Below are 12,153 nucleotides of genomic sequence, written 5' to 3'. Positions count from 1 at the left end.
CCCAAACTGCATCACTTGATGGCAAAAAGTTGACATAAAACATGACTCCACTCATGCTATTTTATGAAATAATTTTTAATTGCTGTAACAAAACCAAAGCCTACTAAACAAGTCATAAGCCTGTCATACTATTGTTACGCTCACCTAAAAACACTTCCCCTGCACTTCCAAAAGTAAAAAAGCTGACAACAGACACTGGGTTATCATATAAAATTTAACAGTTTGTTACGTGTGTTGAGAAAATGAAAACATTCACAATGTTTAAATATTGGCAGTCTTTATTTCAACAAGACTAAGAAATGTTGTTTGATATACATTTTCTCTTACAATTTAACATCTATCTCATCTCGTTTTTCCATAGCATTTAGGAGATACTCTGACAAGTAAAAATCTGGTGAACTGTTACCGCCTCTTTTAGAGACATCTAAAAAACGGCTGCTCTTTATTTACATTTTTTTTTTTTTTTTTTTTTTTTATTCTTTTCAGTCAAGTCACTCACTCTCTCCTCAGAAAGTGAGTCCTTTCTGTTCTTGTGGGCCAAAGGCAGAGGGAAAGGTTTCAACACCTGTCCAACTCAACTTCAAGGTCGCTAGACTGAAGTTGCTTTATGGATCGAACGAACATCATCCAGCAGCTGGACCAGCTCCTGCCAGCCGGGAAATGTTGCTGCCCTGGCCCGCAAGCACAGACATTTACCATCATCACCCAAAACATTTCCTCTGACTCAGAAAGTTGGGTTTCTTCACACTTGACACAACTCTTCCACATGACACGAACACATGCACAAGCCCTTGTAGAAATGTTGGTGGAACACAAAAAAAAAAAAAAAAAAAAAAAAAAAAAAAAAAAATCAGGAGAACTGAACCAATTACATGCAGAAGTAATGCCAAATCCAGCTGCTGAAGCACAGCTCCATTATTTTAAATTAAGGCTTCAGTATTTTACACAGGTTGCATAGATGTTTCATCAAATCCTTCAAAGTCAGATTCCTAATATTGATGTCCTTGTTGATGTGTTCCATGTCTGTTAGTTGGTAACATCATTTTGTTTGGAGAAAATTTAATTTCAAAGCCAAACAAGAGGTGGAGACCTGCAGACAAATATGAACATGCAAATCCATTTTTCTGTTTTAATAAAATGCATATTTAAATCCCCCAAAACTGATACCAATTCAAATAGTTTAGGAAATATTTCACCTAAATGTTTGCATAAAGAAACTGAATACTGTAGTTTGGATAATCTATGTCAGTTCTAAAAGCATGTTTGCAATGACATTAAAATACATGCATAAGTTACTGTACAAAAGCTACATGAGGCAGCTTCATTTTAGAGATGAAATGGGCAGGTAATGCAACTTACAGATCTGACTATCAAATTAGAAGACATTAGAAGAAAACCTTATGTTGTGCTTGTCCGCTGGTAACAATAAACTCAAACACCCTTCAGGGAATCTGAGACGAGAGATACAAATCATCAACATCTACATTCTTTTTTTTCTTTTTCTTTTTTACCAAGTTGCTAATAATGTACCAAGGTTAAAAAAAAATGAAGATCAGGCACCATATGTTGCATTAATTTTGGCAGCACTTGTGACAATACTTCAACATTTCCGTCTTGAGTCGAAATGATGAGAACGTGAGGATGACGATAGGTAGATCAAATGGTTCAGGATGAATCCATTTATACTGACACAGGCCATTTAAGAGGTACAAGTGTGTATTGTGGGGTGTGGGCAAAAAAAAGCCCCAAAACACTGCACATTGACCAAAAGTGCCCCCATGTTCTGTGCACACTGTTCTCTTCCACCACCTAAAACTAGCAGTAAAATCCACTGTAGTACCTAATATATATCTTCATACCAAAAATAGCTAAAAGTTACAACACCTCTTCAACATAAAACCCTGTATTAAAATAATCTTTTCTTGATTTCATTTGATCACCGTCTTTTGTTCCTCTTCTCTAGTTTAATGTGAAATGCTCTGAACATACGTGTCGCCACCTTTTCTTTTCAAACAGTCAGACTGTATAGAGTCAGATCCTCTGTGCTGAACTGAGCTTACAGTACCAAAAAGGGCTTTCAGGACCTGTCAGCTTTGCCTTCTTTAGGGGTAATGCCAGGGGAGTCCTTCTCCTTCCACGCCAGTTACCTTCCACCAGGTTGCCAGCCACATATCTCAACTCTGTCAGACACTTTCAACTTAACATCACTGGCTTGCATTGACAATGAGAGCATGCATGAGGTATGGCCTTACATTGAAGTCTTTAAGCTGAGGAAATTAAATTAAAAATCAAAGAAATTAAAAGTTAGGTTGTGATAATGCTTATAGCAGACATACAATATGCATGTTTGGGCTCGCAGCGTGCCCTAAAAGCTCTTCTAAAGACCGATTCCATCTCCAGGTGAAACATAAATACCTGTGTTCTAACTTCTCTCTCTGTATTTCTGAGAAGGTTTTAAACATCTCTCCAAAGAAAACTGAACTAAAGCTCAAACTATTCCTTAGCAGAGGTCAACAGGTAGCTTTATAATTTCTGCCTGGATGATGTATGCAAATGTATAAATGCACAGACTCAAACATTCACAGTACGCACATTGATAATGTGCAAAATTGCTGTTATGAAATGTTAACATCCATAACAACATTACATGATTTGATGATCTCTGAATATTGGAAAGAAAATCCTCAGAAATATGAAGGTATGTCCCACCACAGGCACTCAATGTTCAACCAAACATCTTACTCACTCTTTAGTTATGAGATGGCAATCATTGAAGAAGGCACACAAATGAATTATGAGATTAAATTGCCAAAATAAGACAATTATATAATGTTTGTTATGCTGCAAGCAGAACCATAGTGAAGCTCCAAAAGAGCCATAAGGAGTAAAGGTTTATCTGGGGAAAAGGGGGAAAAAAAGGTGGATTTCTTGAGGAGAAAATCATATTGCTGTACACTGATGTCCTTAAAAACATACAAACAAATAATTAAAAGTGAAGTTATTATAATATTATGAAGAGTCTCCCCCCCCAATGGTGGACAGTCCAAAGTCCTGAAGGCAGTCTTTTTAAAGTCTCTCTGACAATTTTCCCCTTCGCTCGATCACTCCTGGTCATTCTCGTCCTCTCCCTGCCCAGCCAGTTTTATCTCAAGTGGGGAGCAAGCAGGGCCAGGGCCAGCCCACAGAGCGCCAGCGCCATGCTTCCCTGTGAGGGAACCCCGGCCGATGGAGTTCTGCCCACCACCACTTGATTAACCCGGGGTTTGCCAGGGTTCGGTGGGGTGGAGAAGTAGATGTCCCGGTCTGTGTCGCAGGATGGAGAGTCACAACCGCTGCCGCTCTCCTCTCCTCCACTGCCATCATCATCTGGAAAAAATAGAAAGACATGAGGGTCAGATGTTTGCAACTAGGAGGTTATGTCACTTAGAAAATCATAAAGAACATTCCCAATCCTCACCGATCTCAACAGAGATGTCATTGCCACTGTGTGCAGCTTTGAGCCAGCTCGTCATTTCCTTCAAAACTGCAATCTGACTGCGAATCACAATGTCTGGCTTTGTTATGTCCACATCCACATCAGGGTTCGACACCTGATTGGCCAGTCCATTGCCAATGACAACTGACTCGTACCTATGTAGAGTGAGTTTCGATATTAGTCAAGATGTTGGATAATCTTATACTTATATATTTACATTTTGTAAAATTTAAAAAGTACTTGTTGGGTGTCTTGGTTTTACCTGCTTTTTGCTGTTCCATTCCAGCACTCGTCCCCGGGTGCAATCCTCTCACCTGCACATACAGTCTCTGGCAATGTGGACCAGAACTTCTTAGCATGTTTCAGCTTCTTCTTCACATCATTTGTCTATACAGAAAACACACAAAGAAGAGGTAAAACACAACAACTTCAGAACAAAACAACAGTGATCTGACTGTGCTCTGAGTTTTCTTAGACCTTACCAATCGATCTAAACTGGTCCCAGCAGCAGTGGTGGGCCTAGCATCAGGGCTGTAGGGGCGGAAGCGGCCAGTAAAGCCTGTTTCTTTAACAGAACGCTTGGAACGGAAGGCCATGTTTGGTTTAGGCTGCCCACAACCCTGGAAAACCTGTCAGAGGTGGATAAAAATAAAGTTAAGTAAGTGGAACTGAATCTTTTTTTTATATTTAGTTCTTCTCTCTGTTAAAAATAGTGTAAAATGATACTGACTTTCTGAGACACTTGCATGCTGTTCTCCTGCATGTTCATAATGGCCTCTGAGATCTTCACGTCGATGGGATCCATGACAGACTCAAAATTAAATGGACCTTCGAGCCTCTCAGCGAGACTAAGCATGGCATCTGAAAAGCAGAAGATGAGAACATAAGATTTAAAAAAAAAAAAAAAAAAAAAAAAAACACAAGAAAATGAGTCATTGCAAAATGAATTTTTCTTCAGTTTGAGGTGAATATTACAAAACACTGCCACTAGGGGGAAGCACACGCCTGGGGAGCAGGGGGCTGTTAACCAGTGAAACAGACTTAAGATTACTGCACAGCAAGGAGGCAGCAGACACCAGACTTCTCTACAAACAGAAGCTGTGTCCGCAGCCAGGGACAGATAGACATCATGGGGGCATAGAAGTGTACAAGCTAGTTATGAAGAACAAATATGAAATATACAGAGGAAACTGTGGGTGTGTGTGCCACCCTGAATGTAAGGAAACTGATCTGGGTCTGTGTTTACACAACATGTACAACTCATACAGCCCCTCCCCTCTTACCATTCACTTAAACAAGATACTAATGAATGAGGGACGTGTTTGTACAAGTTTTTACAATACATACTGTGTTCTTTTGTTAAACATGTTCTTGCCAAACTCAAGTGCAATAAAGTGGACGCAGTTGGAAAAAAATGTATTTATCTCATCTAATTAGCCCAGTTCCATCATGCCAAAAATCCTGTCATGTCAAACTGGTTTCATTCACACCAGGATAAAGAGGGAGCATGTTTAAATAAAACTAGATTAGATTGGGTTAGATTAGATAAAACTAATGATCTTTGGTGAAATATGAGCACTGCAGTGGCAACATGTAAAAGAAGGCAGGAGCAGGGATTTGTATAAATATAGTGTGTTGCCAAATCAAACACTTCAAGCCATTATGGTTAAAGCAGGATGTGTTCAAGGTCAGGTTTGTCGTTTACCGAGGAAGTTGTTCCATTCTGTGTCCAAGTCAGCCTGGTTGGCCAAACAGCCGCGCATCACATTCAGACAGTAGTTCTGGCAGGGTTTCAGTGCCACTTGGCCCGAGCAGTAGGGACAGTACATCATCTTCATGACCGCTCGCACACAGCTGGGAGATGCACTGACCTGGAGGAGGCAGGGGGCAGTTAGCAGACTGTTATCATTGTACCACAGCAAAAACACTCATCCAACACCAGCGCAGACACATACTTAGACTATGAAAAAGCATGAGCATTCATTTTATAAGCCAGTTCCACAAATCAGGATAATCTAATCATCCATGAATCACTTGCTACAGTGGAAAACATGCCATACCAGAACAGTCAAAGAGGTTTATGTTATCAGAGACACTGTACTGGAACCACAGCCAGTTTTTCCAAGAAAGATATGAAGTCAGAGACACAGAGGGGAGGGATGCACAGAGCCTTTGGAAAATAGTTCCAGTGTCCAGTGGTAGACTGACCGCTATAGCCTTTTTTTTTTTTTTTTTTTTGGCAAATACAAAAGCTTCATAAGCACTTCTAACTTACCGTAGAAACTTTATTGACCACCTCTGGCATGAGTGCCAGGCCGCGCACAAAGGTGCGTGCTGCAACAAATGCCCGTGTCAGCTGGATGCGGAGCTTGCGAGGAACATCGCCGAACGGCTGCAGCTGCTCCGTGTGCCGGCTGACACACTCCATGTATGCGTCACTGAATTCGTACTGCACGTTGACCAGCCGGAACATCCTCTCCAGGAGGTCGGCCCAGAAGTCCGACAGCATGGAGTCCAGGTTGACGGCAGCGCTGCCAGACGCGTAGTATCGAGTCAGGGCCTCGAAAAAGTTCTTGAACAGCTCTGCGTTCTGCACGTACATCATCCCGTAGGTTCTCACAAACATGTTGTGCAGCGAGACCTCTGCATTTTTCAAAAGCTCACGGAAAAACTCTGTGGAGAGAAGAAGAAGGATGGGGGGGTGGGTGGTGGGTGGGGGGGTTAGTGTGATAACTTAATGTTGAGGTCAAAGCCAGAACAAACAATCTTAATGGTTAACATTTCAGAGTCTGTCTACAGGGAGGGATGTTATGAAGAAAATTGAATTTATATGATGGATAACATATTGCTTGGGACATCTACAGAGACAGAGCTGATTTTATCAATCTTAAACCCAAGATCTCTGGCATTGGATTTTAAATATTTGGGCTCAACAGACTCACATCTTGTGGGAATCCCCGGTCAAAACAATAGGCAACACAAACACATTGTGTGGTTTTCATCAGGTTATTGAAATGTACAGATTCCTGCATGACCACAGCGTGTGTAAATAACTACAATTCTGCTGTTGTAATACTTCTGACTACATAACTGTATTATACCACATCTGTAGATCTTAATACGTAGAGACCTGCACCAACAACTGACACTATGGCTGAGCTGCTGCCACCATACGAAATCAGACTGATAGTTATTCTGCTTCACCTGTTCCCATGTCCTGACATTTTAAGCATCTCAACAGAAACAGCTTAAGCATAAAATCTTGGATGAAAAGCAAAGGAATGCGTTCTGTGAAGGGGCTTGGTTGGGAATGAGGAGATGAGAGGAGTGAAGCAGGAGGGGTGAAAGGTGGAGTCGGAGCATCTCTGTCAGGCTGAACGAGTGGCGCTGCTCCTCGTCTCTGTGGACTTGCCATTCAGCAGAGACGTCTCTCCACATCAAGCTGCTTCAAACTGACCACCATCAATGGCATTTTTCTGTTGTCACATTCCATTCGCCTTCCTTTTTCCCAGCTTCTCTTGGACTGTCCTTCAGAGGCATTTTCAATAGGATTACTGAATAATGCCACCCCCCTCCCCTCCCGTATATGGACCTGTACCCCCCATCCAGCCCTGCATCTCCCTCCCTCTGCTGCTTTCACTTCATCAGTTCCTTCAGAGAGCTCTCTTCACTAGAGACAGGGAACAATGACCTACTTCATCCTGAGGAATGTCCATCACCTCCCCTCACCGCTTTCTCCCACCCCCAATAATCCCGGCCCCCTCTCCCACGGACACCCCCTTCTCACCCCACAACTTTCTTAATCTGAACAAAATGAGAATTCCTCAGAGTCTCTGAAAAATGCTTCACCTTCAGTCTCGCGTGCATGCAAGCATACACTCAGGCCCTTTCACTCATCTCTGTCTTTTTTTTTTTTTTTATTATTATTATCCGCTCTCCGTACCCCCCTCGCTGCCCAGTGTGCACAAAACTTCTGTCCGGCTGCAGTTTCTCTGGGTGCCCTCTGCTTGGCTTTGAAATGTAAAGTTCCCATGCTCTCACAAGGGGAGTCACTAAATGCTCCCTGCCACCAACACACACACACACACACACACACACACACACAGAGACACACACACATACACACAGAGAGACACACAGAGACACACACACAGACACACACACACACACACACACACACACACACACAGTCCCCAAGAAGCGCTGTCACTTCCACTTCAGACTGACACACTAAAAAGAAAAAATGAGGTAGGGGAGGGGTGAGGGCGGCTTGGGGCGGGTTAAGTTGAGGGCTTTTTTAACTCCAAATCCCCACTGTGTCGCCAAGGATACCGGAAACACTGCAGCCCCTCCATTTACCTCCCCGCCATCATTGCCCCCACCTCCCCTCCAACACACAGGCACCCACACACACAAAGCAAGGGGAGAGGGCACCAAGTTCCACGCTCCATTGACAGAGATTAAAACAAAAGGTCCACCCCCACCCCTGGAATGTCATAGTAGCCACAAGTTTAAAGTCAGTGAAAGGAGACGGAGGAGGTGAAGAGGAGGAGGCAAAGGCAAGAAGCAGGAGGACAGCCCTAAACTTCTCTATTTCCTCTCTACACTTTATTAGAGTGGTAATGCCTATATGCTAAACAGATAAGCCCTGTAATGAGTTTGGACAAACCCACTGGGTAGAAAGAGGTGACTGTGCGGGGTGTGTGCAAGCGGTGGCAGCAGGGGTGGGGTGTCGAGGCTCTCTGGCCCTGAGCTGAAGGTCTGAAGTATGAGCAGCATTACACAGGCATCTTGCATTGTCATTAAAAACAGTTTATGACATGCAGGCGTCTGCCAACAGGCCGGGGAGCTGAACACTCCCTCAGGATTTTTCCATTAAAAAATGCGCCTGTCGCTCAGCCAATGGTCTGAGAGAATCTGGGTGAAAGGTTACATGGGAGAGATTGTAAGCTGTAGCGAAATGTAAGGATCTGTTTTTTCCTTCCTCCCTCCCGTCATCCTGTCACCATTTCCACATGTTGCAGAGAAGGCCCTAAATTATGAGCAATGTTAGGCCCAATCCATCACAGGAATAGAGGAGCTGACCGATCTCCTCCCACTCCTCCCTCCCACTTCCTCCTCCACGGAACCCCCCCACCCCCCTCTCCCCTGCACCCCATCCATGTCCCTATAAACTCCCAATCCCAGCCCAGGCAGTAATTGCATCCTATTTGTGACAATTAGTCCCTGCGCTTCTCCCTTTTCTTATGGGATGGGATTCTGTCCCTCCTGCTGTTGGACTTCAGTGCTTCAGATGGATGTCTCTTCTTGTGTGTGTGTGTGTGTGTGTGTGTGTGTGTGTGTGTGTGTGTGTGTGTGTGTGTGTGTGGGCAAGGAGCCTTAATCCAAGTGCTTAAATCCCAGACATAGACTTGCTCTGCTGGACAGGGTCAGTGCAACAGGACAGACAGGCTGAGGCCAGGACAAACACACAGTGAGGAGACACAGAGAGGGGAGAACTATTTCTGGCTCTGGTCTTAATTGGCCATGACTCCTAGCTCCAGGCGCATGATGAGAGCCTGGCTAATCACATACACCACTTCCTGAGTTTGTTAGTTTGCGAGTGCATGTTTCATGTTGTGCATGTTGTGCGTCTGTTTTCGTGTACAGTTGCAGCTGTGTTTAGGCACACATGCAGCCCACTCAGGAGCAGTCAGCTGACGTCATTATTGTGACTGTCTTCCTTCAGTAACAGTAAAAACAATGATAAGCACTTCCTGTGCCGGTTTCACCGACGGAAAGTGCCTGCTCCTGGGTGTCTCGACGTGACAACAGGAAATAATAGGGCAGCAACCTGAGCCTGTCACCTTATCCAGTGAGAGAGATGGTCTAATGGCCCAGGTGGAAGACACTACAGCAGGCCTTTGTAAAGAGATCCCACATCTAACAGTTCAGAGACAGCAGCAACCTGCCTACAGTGATGAGGAGGGGGCACAAAGGGGGAGGAAGGTAAATGAAACACAGAAGAGTTTCACTGTGAGCCTGAGGGCTGCCCCCTCTTGGCCAACTAGATAACCTTACAGTTGTTAGGGCTTTGCTAACTTCTGTACGTTTCTGTAAGTTTTAGATCTTAGAGTTAAAAAAAACAATATTTAAACGACAGGTTGAAAAACCTCTTAGCTGAAGCCACAATGAAGTTTGACAGTAAATTCTTTGAATTATGTAAAATATCAGTGGAAATTATCTAGACTATTGTGGTCCTGGTTCCTCAAAATCAAAAGACCAAGGATTCCCTTTGAGTCTCACCATTTTCTAACATGATTATGACATCACAAAGTCTGCAGATAAATACTTCACAACCTGGAGCATCAATAGACCAAATACGATGCAGCTAGAAGAAATTTCACAGTTTTTCAAACAGGAAAACACTCTTTCTTTCTTGTTGCAACAAGCACTACTATGTTCTCAGAAGAAAAAAGCAGGAAAGATCTAACTACTGAGCTACTGATGTAAAAGAAAGAGGGGAAAGGTTTCACTTTGTCTGATTGACTTGCAACTGTAAAAGACCAATTTTATTATTGTAAAATTTTAAAATGTCTTAGTTCAGTTAAGAGACTGTCAAAATACAATTTCAACATAGATTTTGGGATTCTATAATATATAATTTGACTTTTAGGCAACCTGATAAACTTATAATAGTTTTTCTACTTCAGCTTTAAAATGCAACATTTCTGATTTCTTACTCTTCTCTTGACAGTTTGTGATGGGTATTTTCCCCATCCTGCTGCCATTTCATAGACCAAGCAATTAATTGAGAAAATAAACAGTAGATTCATTAATAATGAAAATAATCGTTAGTTGTATCCCTGAAAGAACATTACTGAAAGCACCAGTTGAGTCGTGTAAGAAAGCTGCAAGGACTTGCACAGGGGGTGTAGGACAGAAAAAACAGGAACATGCGCTGGAGAAATGCATGCAATGAAACATGATCAACAGTGAGACATAGAAGAGAGAGAGAGGAATGGAAAGAGAAAGAAGGGTCTGAGGGGCAAAGAGAGGGGTTTGTGGGAGAGTGAGGCATGGGATGGGACAAAGGGCAGTAAGAGAGGAGAAAAAGAGGGGCGGGACAGCTCGAGCAGCCACTGCATTCCGACACGTCACATTCCTGTTCACATCTGGCTGCAATACACACGCTTCCCGTTTCTGACTATCCTTTGCTGCCTTTCACAGACACATAAGATCTGAAGGTCCCTGACCTGCATGTGCATGCATGTGTACATACAAATGCATCAAAACTTGCAAACAATTGTCCTTAAAAAGCAAAACTCCAGTGTATTTAGAAACTTTAAAATCCAACATTTTTTTTAAATCAATTTGCTCCCCTCTGTCTTATTAAGCTTCTTCTTAGCGGAGCTGCAGTGGTGGCACAGTTGGGTTGCTGAAGTTATTCAAAGCTGCCCCACTTCCTTGATGACTCAGCACTGTTGCATGTTCCCATGCACTCCCACCCTCAACAAGAGAAACCCAATCCCAATATTTACAGGCATACACACATGTGCTCACACACAAGAGGAACAGGAAGTACAGAAAAGAGTAAATCTGAAGATGTGTGTGGTCCGTCTGGAAGCGCACACGTCTCTCTGGAGAGAAGGGAAGCGGGTGGTGGGGGACCAGGCTGTGAGGGGGTATGATGAGGCAGGGAGCTGAGACGTTAAGAGACAGGTGGACGGGCCAACAGACACAGACTGACTGTCTCCGCTTCGGGCAGTGCACTGGCAGGTGGGAGCGTCCGTCAAAAATCATGCAACACAAGTGCTGCTAGGGGTACACCAGCACAGTAGAGTCTGAAAAGTGGCCGGTGTGCATGTGTGTGTTTGTTGGTGTAAGTGTGTTTGCTTACTGTCAAAGTGGTCGTGCTTCTGTTTGAAGGTGGATTGTAGGTTGGTGCTAAGCCTCGACACGGGAGCTTTCATGTCCGAGTGGCTCTGCTGGCTCAGCTTCTCTTCCATCTCCACTGTGCAGCAGGAGAAACCCTGCGGACACACTTTCAGGGGGGCTCCTGCCGGAGACGAGGAGAATACACTGTTAAACACCATCTGCTACAGGAATCTGTCATCATGAATCACATCACGCAAAAACACATCCAATCTGTTATGTTAGAATAAAATTAAACAGACCAATAAAAGACCAGTTTTGAACAGAACAATAGGTCCGAATAAAAGTCTGCTTGGCTGGGGATGTTTCTCATAAAAAAACAAAAGAAAGCTCAAAATATACTTAAAGACCTTTAAGCCATTCAGTATCCATACACCTACAGAGTGGATTTGTTAAAATGTGTCAGGTTACAATAACTTGAGCCAACTGGCCAATTTTAGTGGATATTTTACTTGTTTAAAGCACACGTACATCAATCATTAAAACAATTTTCTACATTTCTTTGGAATAAAACCTTCTGTTAAGTAACAAACTCACCTCTCACTAAATCAAATGCACCTTGGCTGTGAAAACCCCCTTAACTGCACTTAAGTGGATTAATTGCAACACTTAGCTCAGAGCAGTCTTTAGCTGGCCGCTTTATAGAGCCTCACGCTTATCCTGGCACTCTCCTGTCCTGATTGATAGTTTAGTGCTGTAGCTTTCTCTGAGTGCAGTGTCCTTCAAAAAACACAAACTTTATAAAAGGAGTGGATAACCTCACT

The 12,153-nt window shown here is 43.3% G+C and overlaps 1 protein-coding gene across 1 annotated transcript in view; it reads right to left on the bottom strand.

Annotated features, from left to right (window-relative positions):
• Positions 1-260: 260 nt before the first annotated feature.
• gpc4 (glypican 4) overlaps positions 261-12,153 on the bottom strand; it is a 31,534-nt gene continuing 19,641 nt past the window's right edge. Inside the window, exons 2-9 of the mRNA XM_056382331.1 lie at positions 11,355-11,513; positions 5,751-6,148; positions 5,181-5,346; positions 4,206-4,336; positions 3,958-4,104; positions 3,738-3,862; positions 3,458-3,630; positions 261-3,366 (exon numbers count right to left, since the gene is read on the bottom strand). Of these exons, the coding sequence (XP_056238306.1) occupies positions 3,143-3,366; positions 3,458-3,630; positions 3,738-3,862; positions 3,958-4,104; positions 4,206-4,336; positions 5,181-5,346; positions 5,751-6,148; positions 11,355-11,513 (1,523 nt within the window). The 3' untranslated portion in view covers positions 261-3,142. The remainder of the gene's footprint in view (positions 3,367-3,457; positions 3,631-3,737; positions 3,863-3,957; positions 4,105-4,205; positions 4,337-5,180; positions 5,347-5,750; positions 6,149-11,354; positions 11,514-12,153) is intronic.

Source organism: Seriola aureovittata, chromosome 8 (assembly GCF_021018895.1).
Source record: "Seriola aureovittata isolate HTS-2021-v1 ecotype China chromosome 8, ASM2101889v1, whole genome shotgun sequence".
In the NCBI taxonomy this organism is placed as follows: domain Eukaryota; kingdom Metazoa; phylum Chordata; class Actinopteri; order Carangiformes; family Carangidae; genus Seriola; species Seriola aureovittata.
Note: the sequence above shows the minus strand (reverse complement) of the source record. Positions and strands in the feature narration are given on the sequence as shown.